General features: G+C 44.6%; 1 protein-coding gene across 4 annotated transcripts in view; it reads left to right on the top strand.

Annotated features, from left to right (window-relative positions):
* IGSF5 (immunoglobulin superfamily member 5) overlaps nucleotides 1–19,460 on the top strand; it is an 850,576-nt gene that overhangs the window by 402,071 nt on the left and 429,045 nt on the right. For 3 of the 4 annotated variants that reach the window (XM_085621233.1, XM_085621232.1, XM_085621234.1), the window contains one exon: nucleotides 18,677–18,988. The exons of the other annotated variant lie outside the window; for it this stretch is intronic. In XM_085621233.1, the coding sequence (XP_085477359.1) occupies nucleotides 18,677–18,988 (312 nt within the window). The remainder of the gene's footprint in view (nucleotides 1–18,676; nucleotides 18,989–19,460) is intronic. 4 annotated transcript variants of the gene reach the window in all.

The following is a 19,460-nucleotide window of genomic DNA, read 5'->3' as shown; positions in this document are numbered from 1 at the left end:
TATGGGACCCGACCACTCAGTATATTACTGGCCATAATGGTATGTTTGGGACCAGAAATGTCTCCATCCACATGTGCCAGGTAGCCACAGAAGAAGCCATGGAACTTATAAATATTGTTACTACTGCATAATCAAACTCCAAGGCTCTGTACATTTATGCAGTAGCATCTGTAATGACGAGACGACAGGCGGAGGTGAAGGAAGCGACCAGCTTAAAAATAGTAAGAGACGGAATGCCGGTTGGAATAACGGCTTCCACTTGCTCAGCATGAACGTTCTAAATCCGTGCTGGGAGTCACGCGCACAGACACAGCAGGTAAGATGGGAACGGGGAAGGGAAAAGACAGGATGAAAGGTGACAGCATATTACATCTTCTCCCGTTTTTTAAAAACAACTCTGGAATACATTGTTTTCAAATAAACAAAGGAAACACTTTTGCTTTCCCTAAGGTGAACTAATACATTGCATAATCCTTAAATCTTATGGGCGGACCAATTTTTCTCCTATTCCAAATGGTATCAGCAGGACCAGTAGCCAAACCAGCAAGAGACACTTTGGGAATATGGTCAATAGACACAGGATTAGTGCTATCCCTACGTGCTTCACCCATGCATGACTCAGCAGAGGACGCCAGACCATCGTTCTGAAATCCACAAGGCCCGCTCACAGGCTCAGAGATCCTGGTTCTGGCAACTTTCAAACCATTCAACCATTGACCATTGTCAAGGAGAACAGCAGTACCCTTAGTTTTGACCACACGCCTTGGTTCACTGTATTTGCTCATGTTGGCACCCTTTTTGGGATACCTCCCTCTCACCACTTCACCCTCCCTCACAGACATCTTTTGTACAGCATTTCTAGTGTCATAATTTATGCACATGTGTTTCTGGCGCTCATCTACCAGACTTCTCATCCTGCTCTCACTCTCTTTGTGGTTCTTGTTTTCCCATTTTTTCCAAGTCAATGACCAATATGGTTGCAAACGTGTGATCGCTGCCCTACCCCTGATGAGTTCAAAAGGGGTTCTACTAGTGGTATTGTGGGGGGTGGTACGGTACGACCATAACCTAGTGCGTAGTGCTGCCTCAACAGGAATGTGTGATTTGAAGGCCATTTGGATGGTTTCTTTAATCAGTCGATTGGCCCGTTCCACTTGGCCATTGCCTTGTGGGTGATATAAAGAGGACTTCACATGCTCTATTCCATTTTTTTTAAAGAATGAGACTAACTCAGAGGACACAAATTGCACTCCGTTGTCGGAGACAAGCTGATGGGGAAAACCTTCCCTGCAAAACAACTCTTTCAAGAAGTCAATCACTTCACGTGTGGTGGGTTGAGACACAAATTTGACTTCCACCCACTTGCTGTAATAATCAATCAACTAAACGGCATAGCGTAATTCTAGACTCAAAGCATTCATGGGACCTATGAAGTCGATGCCGACTTTGATCCATGGACCTTCTGGTAGTTCAACAGAGGTCCTGTGACAATGGCGTGTCGTCATAGTTTTGTCAGCTTCATTGCAAACTGAGCAGTGAGTAACAAATACATCAACGTCACGATCCATGGAGGGCCACCAATCTCTGTTTGGTGCCTGTCATTCCTACATGCCCTTCGTGGGCTAAAGTCATCAACCTGCTCCTCATGGATATTGGTGCTATTAAAGTTTCACCCCGGAGAATGACATCTTCGACAACACCAATATCGTCCTTAATTTTCCAGTAAGGTCTAAGTGCTTCATCAAGTGCCCTTTCACGTGGCCAACCTTTGATCACATATGTTTTAATTCCTTCCAACACTGTGTCATCTTTTATAGCTTCTAACCATTCTGATTTAGTAATGGTACCATTGGATTCATGACCCTCAAATAAGCATGCAACAAGTAGATAATCTTCTTCATCCATTTCACACTCGTGTGGTCAGTACGGATGGCGAATTCCTTGCCCCACAGGAAACTTTTAAACTTTGTGACAGCCCAAACACAAGCCAACAATTCACGTTCAATTACTGAGTACTTTGTCTCTGGGCCCCTTAACTTCCTTGATGCGAATGTGATGGTTTTCTCCCCTTTCTCTGTCATTTGGCTAAGCACAGCTCCCAACCTGATTTGGCTGGCATCTGTTGTTACAGTGCTTTGCAACTTCTCGTCAAAGGACTGGAGAGATGGTGCTTGCTCAAGTTCCATCTTAATGGTCTATATGCTCTGTTCTCATTCTTCATCCCAAATGAATTCTGCATCCTTCTTCACCATTTTCCGAAGCGGTTCAAACTTGGCTGCGTAATGTTGTATGAATTCGGAATGAAATTCACACATGCCCAAGAAAGATGCAAGTTCTTCCTTATTTTTTGGATTAGATGAACAGAAAATTGCAGAAATCAAGGACGGTTTGGATCGTACACCATTTCCATCGAAGAGATGTCCTAAGTACTCAACAGTTTCTTTTAGGAATTTGCACTTGTCTTTTTGCAATGTGAGACCACTGTCCTGAATCCTCCGAAGAACTTTCCTCAGGATGATCAGGTGTTTCTCTTCTGTCTTGCTGTAGATCAGAACATCGTCCTAGAAGGATCTGACTCCTTCCATGCCGTTGAACAACTGGTTCATCGTTCATCGTACATTGAAATACAGCTGACGCCGAACACAATCCGAAGGGTAACCAGCGGAATTGATACGCTCCTTCCGGTGTGATGAACGCAGTGTATTTCTTTGACTCATCTTGCTATTGTATTTGATGGTAGGCGGCGCTGAAGTCTATCATGAAGATTTTTGCTTGACCTAACGTCATTACCATTTCGTTAATCAAACGCATGGGTTGGCAATCAGCTACCACGTTTAGTTCACCAAGGTCAATGCACAAACGGATCTTTCCATTCCTTTTCCTCGTGATAACCATGGGTGACAACCACTCAGATGCATTGATTGGCTCAATATTACTGTCCTGGCACAAATTCTCCAGGATTGTCTTGACTTCAGCGCAGGCAGATAAGGGTATATTCCTGACCTTCTGTTTCACTGGGTATGCATTACTCTTCAGGATAATCTGGTGTTCAAAGTTCTTTAAGCATCCCAATTGCTCGTTGAACACCCCCTCGAATTCCTTGAGAATGGTCTCCAAGCTGTCCTCTTGAACGCTGAATACATACGGTGGTTGACAAGGGTTAATCATCATCTTAAGTTTTTGTTGTTCCAGCCAACCCAGAATGTTTACATTGTAATCCTCTACAAAGACTCTTGTGGAGGTGTTCTTTCCCTTAAACTAAAAATCCGCCTAGAAGACCCCTTCCAATTTTATCTTGTACCCGCCATATGCACCTGGAACAATTCTGCTGGATTCCAACGGTGTCTTGCACTTGAGACCCCTGTTAGTGTCCTTTGACAGAATTATTATTCTTGACCCAGTATCCACCAACATCTCAACATCTTCGCCATTCACACAGACATCACACCTGGGCTGGTTTTGTGCATCTTCACTGTTGATAATGGTGATCAGCAGCACCAAGTTCTCCAGTAGCTCACTCTCATCTCAGTCTTCTTCGGACTTTGACTCATTTACCGTGTAAATCTTCTTAGAACGCGAAGTTCTGCAAACCTTAAGGAAATGTCCAATTTTTCCGCATCCTTGACAGATCCTTCCCCATGCAGGACACTCTTTACTAGTTGCCACATGCGCGTTGGATCCACAACGATAACAGTTTGACTTTCCAACATAAGTCCTGGGGTTTTTCTTGCGTGGTCTGTTGGATGCGGATTCCTCCTCCTTCCACACAAGATGGACGCTCATTTGTTGGTTGTCAGGTTTTCGCAGCAATTTAACTCCTTTGGCTGATCTTTCCATGCTTTTGATGGTTGAAACCACTTTTTTGAGGTTTGGGTTCTTGTGGCATAATAATTTTTCTTGCGCCTTCACGCACGTGGTACGCATCACCACCTGATCCCGTATCATCTCGTCTGCATCTTTGAATGCACACGTTGTAGCCATCATTCTTAATAATGCGATGTAAGACTCAATCGTCTCACCTGGTGCTCGGCACCTGTAGTAGAAGTTGTATCTCTCCATTATCACACTTATAGTGGTATCAAAATAGTATTTCTTTCTGAATTTGGCTTCCTTAAACACATCCCATTCTTCAAGCTCACAATCTCATTATCCATAATCCCTGTCCTAAAGTTTGAATCTTTGAATCACTAATTGCTTGGTATAATACTACATCACCTACCCTGTTGGATGTATTATTCTATTGTCTTCCCTTGTCTCCCTCTCCTGTACAAACAATACTTAGATTTATGCCCCCCCCCCCTACTAGTCCAACATCTTGGTCCATTCCAACAGTAGCCTCCTGTCACTTTGATGTTCCTGAACTTTACTAGCTGTTCAGTGCATCTCAAATCTGACTATTCACAAATATCGCCAAGAATATGTATTGCTCGACTTGAAGATTTGATTAGAGACAAGAGAAAAAGTGTGTGGAAGAAAAGATTTAAATGAGAAACCTAAATTAATGTGAAGAAATCAGTCCATGCTGCTTTAACTCAAGACAACCGACAAACGAAGAACGGAACAGAGGGCCCTCTCTTTGCACCCACTACATTTTTACTTTTTACTTTTTACTTTTTAACTCTTGTTGTTATTGTTGGACTTTACTTTGAGTTAGCAGAGAGCAAATTGATATGATTCTGATGACACCCGTAGTTATCCTCCAGCACATAATATCTCCTTGTGTGCATGCCATTATTGCGATTCTCAGAAAAAAGTGTAGTGAACTCACTAGAGACCGATTCCTAGGGTCTCAGCTACAGGAGGAATCTCTTTTCTTAGATAAAAGGACGCGCGCTCACATTTTGGGGCATGCTTCATCATGGGGTCTTATCTTATCCTGGCAATATCTCTCCAAGACGGGATCGACACCTGGAAAGGCACTCCTACTATCACAAGTAGGAAATTGAGCAGATAGCAAGATCAAAAATTGTCTAGAACAATCAATCACTCTTCAGTTTTATTCAGGGTTCCTCTGGCAAGATTAGAAAACAAAGTGGATATTTTGAAGATCTAATCTTCCCTACAGCCTGTTCTCAGCAACATTTGTCTGCCAATCAATAAATCCAAATCTGGTCAGTGATTGGCATATATTCCCTATTAGTGTGAGATTACCCCCTCCCATTCTCCCATAGGACAGCTAGCTTAATAGTGTAGGGTCCTTATATATGTATACCTTGGAGAAGTGTGGCTCAATGGTTAGAGCGGCAGACCTCGATGCAGAGCACTGGTCCGGGACCAGGGTTCGATTCCTGTCCCGGCAGGGTCTCGGGCTATAAATTCCACGGACCAGATATTCTCGCCTCAGTGCCTATTCTAATCATGAGTCCCACGCTGCAACTCTGGGCAATAGCTTGCTTAATCTCCACAACGGTCCCAACAGCGCTGGGATGCCTGGCCTTCACCATGGAGGTGCCCAGGAGTGGACACCTCACATGGAAAGCCGGGAAGGGTTCCTTCAGTGGTATGAATACAGCGCTGAGATACCCGTAGTGGTGATCAGCGCTATATAAGAAACCATACATTTACAACTATGACATTGATATTGCATTCATCACACAGACTTGGCTAAATGAATCATCCTACCTGATCCTCGACTTACTAGTTCCTCCTGGGTTCTCAATCATCAAGAAAGACAGAACTAACCAAAAAGGTGGGGGCTTAGCTATTATCCACAAGAATACCATCACAGTGGTGGAATCTGTTTCCTCCACTTACAGCACCTTTGAATATCTCAACACTTCTATATGGTTGAAAAATAATAAGTCAACAAACTGCCACCTTCTCTATCACCCCCCAGGCAACACTCGCCCCTTCCTCGAACACCTATCAGACCTGGTAACACACTGCTCACTCTCAGATGCCAACAACATAATCCTAGGTGACATCAACCTCCACTGGAATGATGAGAAAAACACTCACATCCAATCCTTAAAATAAGTCTTACTTGAGCGCAACCGTATCCAACACTGCAAAGAACAAACCCACAACAGAGGCTCAACCCTTGACGCCATCATATCCCAGGAATAGGTGATAACCATCAACAACATCCTCTCAGTTGATTGCTCAGACCACCGCATCATCCTGCTTCACTTAGTCCTGTAAGAATTATACCCCATCCATGCTAAGAAACCCCTTCAATGGTCCAGAAACCTAAGCGAAGTTCCCCTAGATGAGCTGGAAAAAAAATGATCAATAGCCTTCCCCCAAAATCAGACGACCTCTCAATGATTGAACTCACAACCCACTTTAACTATATGATAACAGCCGTCCTAGCCCCTCTGAAACTAAAAAAAGATTAGAGACACCCCTTCGAGATCCTGGTTCACCAAGGACCTCAACACAGAAAGACAACAACTTAGAGCTGCAGAAAGACTCTGGCGAGTAAACCCTTCCTCAACTCACCTCCACCGACTCAGAGCAGAACTCAGAACATACAAAAATCACATCATTAAAGAAAAAGCAGCCTTTTTCCTCAGTGCCCTTGACAATGCAATAAATTGTCCCAAAAACCTTTTCAACATCATAAAAAACCAGACTTTGAAACCTCCCGCTAAAGCCCCTCAGGGCTTTAAAGTACGCTGCGATAAATTTACCAAATTCTTTAATGAGAAAATCACGTTGATCGAGTCCTCCCTTGAAAGCCACACACAAGCGCCTGACTCCGAAGTAGGGATCCCCCTCCTTGAGACAAAGGAGGGCAACCAAACCCTAGGATCCCCCTCTACTCTTAATTGCTGTAAAGCATTTAACCCACTCTCTGAAATGGACATCTCCAAACTAATTGCAAATTCAAAACCCTCCTCCCACTGCGCAGACCCCCTCCCGGCCTCCATGGCAAAAAACCTCAGTCACGTCATTTCACCCCTCTGGACGATTATAATAAACAGCTCGCTAAACACGGGGGTCATGCCAGATTGCCTAAAACTTGGCCAAGTCCCTCTACTACTAAAAAAAACAGGCTTAGATCCTGAGGGCCTTAACAACTTAAGGGCCAATCTCAAACCTGCCCTTCCTGGCCAAAATACTCGAGAAATGTGTCCTACTCCAACTCAACCAGCACAACGACACCAACAATCTCTTTAGAAAGGGCTGCAGAAAGGCTTCAGAAAGGCTTTAGAAAGGTCTGCAGCACAGAAACAGCCTTACTAAATATAGCAGACCACATCCTCAAGTGTTGGGATGCCGATCGCTGCTGCCTGCACATTCTCCGAGATCTTCAAAACGGTGAACCATAAACTTCTTCTCAACACCCTAAACCAACGGATCGGAGCAGACGGCATGGTGCTGAAATGGTTCACCTCTTTCTTTCACAACCGTTCTCAACAAATCAAAATAAACAACACAATCTCTGATACCTCCACTATAACCAGAGGTGTCCCTCAGGGCTCTGTCCTCTCACCTACTCTCTTCAATATCTGCATGGAGCACCTCTCTACCATAATCAACCAAGCCAACATCACCTACCACCTATACGCAGATGACATCCAGCCCTACCTGGAAGTCTCCTACCCAGAAGACATACGCCGTCTCAATGATTCTCTAAAGAAAATTCAAAACTGGCTATCACACAACCACCTAAAACTTGACCAAGATAAGACTGAAATTCTTCTCCTCTCTAACGACGGACAAACCCACCAGGTCCAAGAATGGATTAAGCTTATGGACTCCCTAAACTTCGACCGTACCCTGACTGGCTCCGCTAAGTCACTGGGCATCTTACTGGACCCTAACCTGAACATGAGCTCACACATAAAGGCTACCGCAAGGAATGCCTACTACAAATTAAAACTACTCAAAAAAATCAAGCCCTTCCTCCCGCTTAATGATCTCAAGACCACAATGCAAGCCCTGGTTCTATCCAGACTAGACTACGGAATAGCTACCCTCACAGGCACAGCAAAATCCCACCTAGCCCCCATGAGCAACTCTAAACGCAGCAGCAAGGATGGTCACTGGAGCAAAAAGGCACGATCATATCTCCTCCTCCCTGAAAAACCTCAAATGGCTACCCATTAAAGCTCTCTGCCAGTTTAAAACTGCTTGTCTCACCCACAAAGACCTTCACACTGGTAAACCAGTCTACCAGGGAGCCAAGCTCACCAAGGCAGACCAGGCAAGAAACCTGAAGAGCACCAACAACCTACTTCTCATTTCCCCAAAGAGACACAAACAAAAAGCCCTGGCGTGCTACTTTTCGGGAAAGGCCCCCAAAATCTGGAACTCCCTACCAGCAGATCTCAGAACTAACCCCTCCTTCGTGACGTTAAAAAAAAACCTAAAGGATCTCCTCCTCGCTCAACACCTTTAACCTTCGGACCAATACTCCGTAGTGCCTTCCAAAAGACTCTCCATTTTGTTCTGTCTGTCTGCCCTTTCTTATTTACCTGTGTACATGTTGTAAAGCACTCTGATACCCTCGGGTCTTGTCAGCGCTATATAAAACTCTCAAAATAAATAAATAAAAAAGGGTGTGTGTTGATCATAGTGCTGAGATTTGCTACAATAATTGGGAACTACATACACACGATTGAGACTAATATCTATTGTGTGCAGTGTATCAAAAGGTGGTTTTTGCATCCTTCTGAAATCAAAGCATAGTCTTGTTTTTTTGTTGGAAGGGTTGTTTGCATAGAAGTCCCATGTGTCCCATGTGTCTCTAGGTATAAGGTCCCATCAAATTCAAAGAAATAGTTTTTTAAACCCATTGTAGTTTGGTCCTGTACAAAATGTCTGGGGTTAATAGTATCTCCCTTATACTGTTACACTGATTCCTCTATCACCCTCAGCGCTTCCTATTGTGGTATGGTGGTATAAAGGTACTCAATGTCTAGGCTTATGATGAATTCCTCTTCTGGATCAAATGTGAAAGCAATTCACCATGTTTGGTTTCTTTTAAATACAAATGCATCTTTATCATGAGTGGGTATAGGAAATATTCACAAACGTTTGATAAAGGTTCAAGAACAGAACCAGCAATCCCTGATACCATGGGTCATTCTGATAGATTTGTGACTCTTTCGTAATATGTGAAATAAGGAATGGTGAGGCTCTTAGCTGCGAAAAATCAGCTTTGTTGTAGTGTATTCTTATGCAACATTTATATAGCACTTAATAACCTTATGTGGGGTGCTGAAGTGCTTGCCTACACGGGCTATATACTACACCGCGTTGTGAGTGTGTTTGGAGGCGAGTTGTCTTTGCTTTGATCCTATATGGGAAGTGTTTACATGTCATGCATGAGGAACCACAGAGGTGCAGTTATCGATTTATGGGGTGCACCTCTTAGCAGTCTGGTGGATGAAAAAGTGTAAACGATAGTTATGCAGTTTATGGTTTACATTGCGCTAACAGCTTTGACCAGCTCTACAGGTCCCTTTATAGTATTTCTTATAATCATAGTCCACTTAGGCAGTTACTGCACTGTGTTGTCAATTATGAGATATTTTATTTAAAGTGTATGGTCTTGAACAGGCATGGTTGCTGAGAGAAATTGTGGGGAGAACCGCTGGGATGGACTTTGTTAATATCATCCCATATCTGGTTGTCATTGTGAGATGTCAAGATATGGTTATAGTATGTAGCTTGTTGGAACCTGAAGTGGTGTACTAAATTAAAGTCACACTTTGGCCAGAGGCATGTGACTGATTTCTTTAGTTCTTCCTGTCCCGATCAGTTTGCAATGGGTGGTTTATTCATATGGACTAGTACAGTACAGGGTGATATTGAAGAGAGTAGGTGAACAGGACCTTTAGCAGGATTATCGTATAGGAAAGTAAGAGTGTCGAGCATTATAAGAGGAATCACTATGCAGCTTGTATAAACTACAATCATCTGCCTGACCATTGAGTGTTATGATATTACTATTAGTGTAGGGTAGGCCAGGAGAGTTATTTATGTGGGGCAGAGACTTTAAATAAGAAACCCTTGCTCAGTAGCAAAATGTCTGTCAGTGTATTCAAACTCGATGAAAATGGAGAGAGACAGAAAAATCATGTGAGGTTGAAGGATTGAAGTAGTGGCTTGGCATTGCAATAGATAATATGTACAGTGGATAGGAAAAGTGAGGCGGTAGGTGATGGAGTTTCCAATGACAGAGTAGAAGAACTCAACAATATGGGCCTCATTCAAAATGGTAACTGTTAGACCTGGCACCTTGGCGTGAGTTTCCCTTCCTCATGTGTTTTGTTGGTGTTGGCTGCTCAGAGCACTGTGCCACTGCCAATCAGTGCCACAGTGCAAGTGCTCCCTTATGAAAAATGTATACATTGATTGGTGTCCATGTTTGGCTTATTTGGTTTACTATCAGCCCCTAGTAAAGTGCACCAGGAGTGCCAGGGCTTGTAAATACAAATGCTGCTAGTGGGCTTGCAGCACTGGTTGTGCCACCCACAGAAGCGGCCTAGTAAAATGTGTCTAAGGTCTGCCACTGCAGAACCTGCGTGCAGTCTGGTACTGTCGCGCTGACTGCGCAAGTGCACCCACTTGCCAGTCCCTAAACCTTCCCTTAACTACATATTAGTCACCCCTCTGGTAGGCCCAAGGGCAGGGTGCATTGTAGGCATAAGGTAGGACATGCCCTGATGTGTGTGGCATGTCTTAATAGTGAATTACAGCCATTTTCGTTTTTCACTATTGAAGGCTACCTGCTCTCCATATGCCAGAATGGGCTGCTGGAATTACTACATGCTGTAATCCCTTGTGGACCCATAGAGCATGGTAGAAAGTCAAGTTTAGTATGCCTGAACTCAGAATAATAAATTACTTCTTTTAGTAAAGTTTACTTTACTATCCTGTGGTTGTAAACACTACTTTTAGAAAGTTAGTATTTACTGACCTGGCCATTTCAGTCCGCCTCTGCTGTGTGTGTGTGTGCTGCCTAGTTTCAGTGGGGAGCAGGGCTGGGGATTTCCAGGAGACAGGCTGGCTGCCAGGTGGTGGGTAGAGAGATTACACCGGGATGGGTGGGAGGAGTACACCTTGACTCTGAATAGACCTGTGCTCTGCCACCACAATGCCGGCTCCGCCCCCTGTGGAGCGGCTGATGTCTCTGCCCTGCTGCTGAAAGGAAAGAGCAGAGTCACCACAACAAAGTGCTCCAAAACCGGGCTGAGCCAGGCCCAGGCCCCCTGACGACAAAGAACAAAAGAATTGCTGTATAAAAGAAGGAGCCCTGCTCCCAAGAAATTAGATCAGATCCTGCTGAAACAAGAAGAACCTCTGCCAGAAGAGAAGGAACTGGGAAAGCTGTAGGAGGAGTAACTGTCCCTGACCTGGGGGATTGGCCTGCAGTGGTTGCCTTGCTGCTGAAGGAGAGGAGAAAAACTGCTAAAGACTTTGCTTCAACTTGTGCTTAAAGATCTCCAAGGGCTTGAACTGAGATTGCCCCCTGAACGAAGTCCCAGGACCAGTGGACTTCCTCCCCAGCTCCCCAAAGTCTTTTGGAAGTGCCTGCTGCTGTTGTTGGGCCTTCCGAGGTACTGCGTGTCGCAAGGAGCTGGAAGCGCAACGCAAGTGAAGAGAAGCGTGCCGCCGTCGGAGCTGTTGCCGTCGCATCTCACAGAGAGTGTCGCCGCTGCAGCATCGCATCGAGCGGAAGCGTCTCACATCATCCGGAAGTGTCTCGCAACGCCGGAGAAGCGTGTTGCCATCGCAGCCATTGTAGCTGTCGCATTGCACCGCATCGAGAGGAGAGTCTCGCATCGAGGAGGAAGCGTGTCGCCATCGCAGCCATCGTAGTTGTCGCATTGCACCGCATCCAGAAAAGCGCCTCGCATCAACGGAGAAGCGTGCCGCCGTCGGAGCCGCTGCCGTCGCATCTCGCAGAAGGGGTGTCGCCGCTGTAGCATCGCATCGAGCGGAAGCGTCTCGCAACGTCGGAGAAGAGTGCCGCTGCCAAGGCCGCTGCCGTCGCATCTTGCCAAAGGTGACGCCGCTGTAGCTGACGCATCGAGTCGAGCCGTCTCGCAACTTCGGAGAAGCGTAACGCATCTGGAAGATCCCGTCTTTATTTCTTTTGCACCAAGAACTTCAACGCATCTGCATCGCTGCAACACTTTTGTTGCCCTGCGTGTCGCATCTAAGGTACATTGACTTAAAGTGTCGCATTTAAGACCTTAAGAGAAACTAAGCAATCTTCTACCAACTAAGCAACCGTATTGTGTATTTTTAATCGTTTAATGGTCTTGTGATAATCCTATATAAAGAAACCTTATTTTTAATATAAATACCTGTGTGGTGTCCATTTGTAGTGTTGTCACTTGGTTACTGTATGTGTTCACAAATGCTTAACCTATAACGCTCTGAGATAAGCCTTGTCTGCTCGCGCCAAGCTACCTAGAGGGTGAGCAAGGGGTTGTTTTAGTAGTGTAACCCCTCATCCTGACTAGAGGAAAGGTTCCCTGCTTGTCACAAGTGCTTACCTGTGCCAACCAGAGAACCCGGATTCTAACATTGGTGGTTAGCGGTGAGGATTCTGGACTTGCATTTGTGACTCATGTACAGTGATTGGTGAACACTACTTAGTGAGTGCAGACCTTAAACGCAACCAATACTTGTGGGTAGATTTCTTTTTGGACTGTCTATTTTTTTGAGCACTGCCAAGCTTTACCATGGTGGAGAAAGCAGCATCCATAGTCTCTGTCAATACAGAATTTGAATGGGAAGAAGAGAAATTGGAAAGCTACACGGTCAAACAGCTAAAGTCCTTCTGCAAGAAATTCAAGGTTTCTACTACTGGATGTAAAGGCAAGCCAGAGTTTTACAAGTCGCTGAGGGCCTGGGTAGAAGCCAGAAAAGCCACTGAGAATGAAAATGCAGATGAGCAACTGGATGGGCCAGTGGGCTCAAGAGGAAGGAGAAGCCCTTCCCCTGCCGGTAGCAGTGTGTCTAGTAAGAGTATATCTCCAGAGGAGCTGGCAGATAGAAGAGAGGGTAGGATGCACGAAATGGAAATAGCAAAGCTCAAATTGAATAGGCAACTGGAGCTAGAAAGCAAGAAAATGGCTCTTGAAGAAAGAAGAATGGAGTATGACCTGAAAATGAGGGAGCTGGAGATAAAGGCCAAAAGTTTGGAAAACCCTCCCTCTGGTGGCAGCGCAACGCCAGTGCAGGTAGAGTCAAGGGTGTACATGCTAAAAGATGTAGTTAAGGAATCAGAGCCGCTGCCGTCGCATCTCGCAGAAGGGGTGTCGCCGCTGTAGCATCGCATCGAGCGGAAGCGACTCGCAACGTCGGAGAAGAGTGCCGCTGCAAAGGCCGCTGCCGTCGCATCTTGCCAAAGGTGACGCCGCTGTAGCTGACGCATCGAGTCGAGCCTTCTCGCAACATCGGAGAAGCGTAACGCATCTGGAAGATCCTGTCTTTATTTCTTTTGCACCAAGAACTTCAACGCATCTGCATCGCTGCAACACTTTCGTTGCCCTGCGTGTCGCATCTAAGGTACATTGACTTAAAGTGTCGCATTTAAGAACTTAAGAGAAACTAAGCAATCTTCTACCAACTAAGCAACCGCATTGTGTATTTTTAATCGTTTAATGGTCTTGTGATAATCCTATATAAAGAAACCTTATTTTTAATATAAATACCTGTGTGGTGTCCATTTGTAGTGTTGTCACTTGGTTACTGTATGTGTTCACAAATGCTTAACCTATAACGCTCTGAGATAAGCCTTGTCTGCTCGCGCCAAGCTACCTAGAGAGTGAGCAAGGGGTTGTTTTAGTAGTGTAACCCCTCATCCTGACTAGAGGAAAGGTTCCCTGCTTGTCACAAGTACTTACCTGTGCCAGCCAGAGAACCCGGATTCTAACAGTAACTAACACTTTTGACTAGGTTTACATTTTTGAGTAAGTTCACTACTTTTCCGTATTCACAAACTGCACTTTTGTAGTAACTTACACATGCATTACATATGGCCAACCACTAGTACTGCAACACGCTCCCGTAGAAAATGGAGGTAAGGACTAAAACCCCATAGGAAGTAATGTTCCTAGGCTACCTAGAGTGACTCCAATGGTGAGCTGGCTGACCAGTATGAGTTACAGGGTCACAACAGGCTTTGAGACGCCTCCCTGCAACTGCCCAGCTGACCAGCACCAACTAGACCTGCCTGGACATGCCTAAGCTCTGCTTTTGGGCTCTACTGGAGTGAGTCCTGATCCCCAAGTGGTACACTCTAGGTCCTGGACCCCTGGCTGGCATCAGTGAGAATTCCTCTACAAGAAAAAGGTGAAACTCCTGATGTTTGGGCTCTTCGTGATGGCAAGCAGGGCAGTTCACACCAAGACTCTGCTGCTCACGACAACTGCCAACACAAAGCTCTGGTGAGACCATCTTTTCATGCCGACAGCGACTGTCTGCAATGATTGGCAACATGAGACCTGCACTTCACACCAAAAGCAACTTTCTACGACGATCAACCAACGCAAAGCTTCAGCAATGACTCGCTCTTTGAGCTACAGCCATGACCATTTGAGATGCTTGATCTGCTCTTTATGCCAAAAGCCGCCTCCTCCAATAGGAATGGAACCCATTGCTCCAGGCTGACCTGGCCAATATTTCCGACCCACGCTCCATCGCTGTCTGCCTGAACTTATGACTTTCCCCTGATCTAGAGTGACCAGATGGCTGCAAGTGGTGCTTTCTGCTTCTTGGTGCTATTTTCCCTACAAACCTTAACATTCTATATCTCTGGCTGTACTGATTGGATTTTTGAGGTTCTTGTATCATTGTATTTATCAAAATGTACTCCGCATTTCAAAATTGATTTGGGGATTTTCTTGTTGTGGTTTCACTTTATTACTACTGGTGTGCTGCATAAATACTTTACACATTACCTCTAAGTTAAGCCTGACTTCTTTGTGGCAAGCTACCAGAGAGCTGGTGCAGGTAAATTTTGTGACTTTTGTGGCTCACCCTAATAAGGATTGTGGTTGTTGCTTGAGTGAAGCTTCCACCTCTCTCAATCAATACTAACCAAATGTCTTACAACAAGTGCACTTTGGCGCTACATACAGATAAGTTCGACACATGTCCATAGTGTGCAGAGATGTTTTTTGCATGCTTCTGAAATCAACCACTATCATATCTATCTGTTCATGTCAATTAATATGTCCTTTTTGATCTCTTTTAACAGGATATTATTTTACCCAAGATTCAAGCGGTTACAATTAAACACCTGTAGTGTCCGTATGGTTCTGATGTGTTTCCCTAACCAATGTAGTGACAAACGTATGGTCTCGACAGCAGGCATCTAGATGTTCTCACAAAACCCACTGACCAGATTTGGCTTTATTGAGTGGCTTTATTAGGAATAAAAAAGGGATTCAATTCATAGTTTTACTTAACATTCAAAGGCGTTTTTTGAAATACCTTTTTCAGAGATGAAGTTCCTATGGTATTAACATGATAATATGATTCAATATTATACTTAATTTAAGAAAAGGAATACTCGATTTCGCCATGAGTAATTCTGCATTAAACAATAGCCTAGGACAGACATAAAATACGCAACATTTGAAGCTGCAAGGTTTGCAGCAATCAGGGTGCAGCAATCAGGATGCGTGACTTACCGGTCAGGGCTCAGCAGATGCATGTATGGGGAAAAGGCAACATGCCTGTGGAGAATGCACCTCATGGTGGTGCCAGTCAAGAAAAATACAAATCTCTCATGTTGTTTAGAGATGGTGATGGCCATCTTGGATCATTTGGTGTAACTTCCTTCCTGTTCCATTGTGTCTTTGCAGGACAATCACATTACAATGTTGCTGCAGTTAGAACCTTGACATGCAGTTTGTGTTTTCCATTTTGAGAACTGGAGTTTTTTTTTGTATTTCAGCAGTGTTAAGAGGAAATTAACTCTGAACTCTGTTGACCCTTTGACTATCAGTTTACACTTTTCTGAAAGATTTGCTTCTCAAGAACTCTTGGATTCGCATCATGAAGGAATGGCAAGAATTATGACTTAAAGAAATTTGATTACTCCAATAGGAGTTTGATGGAACAGTACATATATGTGTTAATTGTGCTAGAAACCACTGAATATTGTAGATTGTTAAATACCTTATCAATAGAAACCATTGAATATTGAAGGCAGTTAATAACATTATCAATAAAGAAGAAGAACAGTTTAATATCCAGTTTGTTAGACCTGGCATCCTTGGCGTGGTTTCCCCTGACTTTTTGTTTCTGCCTCCTGTAGTTTTGACACTGTGCTGGATTTCGTTTTTGCTGGTTTCGATGCTTTGGCCACTTTGCCACTGCTGATCAGTGCCAGAGTGCAAGTGCTCCCTGTGTAAATTGTTATTGCAATTGGCTATCCATGACTGTCATATTTGTCTTACCAGTAGGTCCCTAGTAAAGTGCACTAAGTGTGCCAGGGCTAGTAATTCAAATGCTACTAGTGGGTTTGCAGCACTGATTTTGCCACCCACATAAGTAGCCCTGAAAAGAAGGTCTCAGGCCTGCCACTGCAGTGCCTGTGCGCGGTTTGTTAACTGCCATGTCGACCTGGCCAGTGTACCCACTTGCCAGGCATTACCCTTCCCTTTTCTTACACCTAGGACACCCCTGTGGCAGTCCCAAGGTACCCCCTGGGCAGGGTGCAGTGTATGTAAAAGGTAGGACATGTACTAGTGTGGGTAACATTACCTGATAATGAAATACTGCCAATTTCGTTTTTCACTATTGAAAGGCTAACTTGCCCATAGGCCAGAATGGAGAATGCTGTGTAACTTGTTTACCTGCATATCTTCCCATAGGAGTGAGATAGAAAACCAGAGTCGGGTATCCCTGAACTCAGAATTTAATAACACATCTTTTAGGAAGGATGGTTTTTACATTCTGTATTTGAAAATAGCACTTTTAGAAAGTAGCTATTATCTTGTTCAACCTTTCTGTGTGCCTCTTTCTGTTTGTGGATTGACTGTCTGGTTTGAGAGTGACAGGGGCTGGGGTGGCTCTAGAAGTCTGGGTGAGTCAGCATTATTAGGCTGAATAGACCTATCTGCATGTGGAGTGGTGGGATGAGTGGCACCTGGGCCTGAATAGGGCTGTGCCTGCCTTCCACAATGCTGGCTCCACCTCCTATGGTGCGTCTGATGACCCTGGCTCACACTGACAAAGGAAGAAGTTGAGCACCCAGAACTGGTTTGGGCTGGGTCCAGGGCCCCTCACACATAGAGAACAAAGACTTTTGGGGTATAAATATGAGAGCTGAAACCCCTGAACTTTAGACAACTTTGTGATCAAGAGGAACCTGTTGTCAAAGAGGACAGCTAAAGAGACTGAGGAGACGTACTGCCCTTGCTGTGTTTCTGGGGCTGGCCTGCAGTTTGCTGTTTCTGCTGAGGATAGGATCAAGGGACTTTGCTGTGTGCTGTGTCCCCTGCTTTAAGTAGGACTTTGCTGTGTGCTGTGTCCATCTGAGGAAAAGTCTCTGTGGGCCTGAGAAGAGCTGGCCTCTTGTTTCTGAAGTCCCAGACACAAAAGGACTTCACCCCCAGCTTCCCTGACTTCCTTGCTGAAAGTTCTGACCTGCCCTGAGGTGCCTGTAACTGTGTGAGGCCCTTGCTGCTGGGAGCTGGAAGCGCGACACAACGAGAGAGAAGCGTAACGCCACCACAGGCCATCGCCAAGGAAGCGTGTCGCCGCTGCTCGCTGTCGAATCCCTGGAGAAGAGTGTCGCTGGACCGTCGCATCGCGAAGGAAGCGTGTCGCTGCTGCCGCTTATCGCCATTGCATCACCGGAGATGCGTGTCGCAGGGCCTGTAGCTGGTCAAGAAACCACCAATTTTGCCTCACGGCTGTCGGGCGTGCACGCATCGTATCCACGTTGGCAAACAGTCCTTCAAAATTTATTTCAAACAACTGCACAATCTCATGCCTAAAGCCATCGCGTGGAAGGGTACTGCTTTACAGTCTATGCATAGCGTGTGTACCTGCAGACCACACATGCTACAAATTGATTATGTTACTTACCCTGTAAGCATCATTATGCATAGCGTGTGGTGCTGCAGATTCACATGCATCCTCACGCCTTCCCGGCAGGTATTAGATGGAGACAAAATACATACAAAGCAGCATGTCTAACAGAAAACGCTTGCTAAGCAGACTATATCCTCACTCCTTTTATGGCTAAAAGAAAACATTCTGTGGAACAAAGTGTTCAACATGCGCAATACCTTGGGGGAGTAGAGAAACAACTCTGATCGTAAAGCTTCCTCGAGAAAACCAACTTGCAAAGTCCGGACCCAACACTAGTTGGCAGAAGAATGCATAGCATGTGAATCTGCAGCACTACACGCTACGAATAGATGCTTACAGGGTAAGTAACATAATCCTTTAACTTTCAGCCCGATTAACACAAATACACTCAATGCTTCATAACTCAACTGATTTTTGTGCCAAAAACATTTCATGTTACCCATGTTTACTCTATTACGTTAAACCACCACTGTGCTAAACTTGAAATAAAATGGGACCTATCGGATATCTGGAAAAAACATCTAAACGCCAGGTGGTTAGACTTCAGATAAAGTTTCCTTGCACATGGTTTTTAATAGTAAAATCAAAGAAATACCATCTTTATACAAAGGGAACTATAACTGTGACCTAAGAGTGACACATGTCCTTGCTTTTGCAGTAAATGGAACTTTACAAATTACAAATGGTAGCTTCACCACTGTCATCAATGAAATTACCTACGTGGTGTGCCAAGCTTCTGGGTGGCTCCCTGCTCCCCACATTACCTGGATGACAAATAACTCACCTGTGGATTCATTCAACTATGTGACTACACAGCACAGTGTAGGATCCGAAGGACTTCAAAATGCTGTCAGCACTTTAAATATGACATTTGGAGAAAATGGCACTGTGACTTGCCTTGCTTCCATAAAAGCACTTCCTACACCCCAGTCTGCAACAGTAAGCCTTACAGTGAGAGACCATCCTGTGGGTAAGTAGACACTGCTGATCTAAATTATTATAGCTAACATATTATTAACTATTAACCATGTGTAATACTTGTAAATATTAATTCTTATTTAAATGTCTATATCACTGTTATCACAATTTAATAAACTACTTCAACTTGATTTATATCATTTTGGATGATTGGACTTGGAATTAAATGCAGCTCTGACACATATGTTCAAACCTGCTGTCCTTCCAAATCTATCTATCTATCTATCTATCTATCTATCTATCTATCTATCTATCTATCTATCTATCTATCTATCTATCTATCTATCTATCTATCTGTCTGTCTGTCTGTCTGTCTGTCTGTCTGTCTGTCTGTCTGTCTGTCTGTCTGTCTGTCTGTCTGTCTGTCTGTCTGTCTGTCTGTCTGTCTGTCTGTCTGTCTGGCTGGCTGGCTGGCTGGCTGGCTGGCTGGCTATCTATCTATCCACCCGCCCACCTAAACCCTC

This window comes from Triturus cristatus, chromosome 8 (genome assembly GCF_964204655.1).
Source record: "Triturus cristatus chromosome 8, aTriCri1.1, whole genome shotgun sequence".
NCBI classification, from domain to species: domain Eukaryota; kingdom Metazoa; phylum Chordata; class Amphibia; order Caudata; family Salamandridae; genus Triturus; species Triturus cristatus.
Note: the sequence above shows the minus strand (reverse complement) of the source record. Positions and strands in the feature narration are given on the sequence as shown.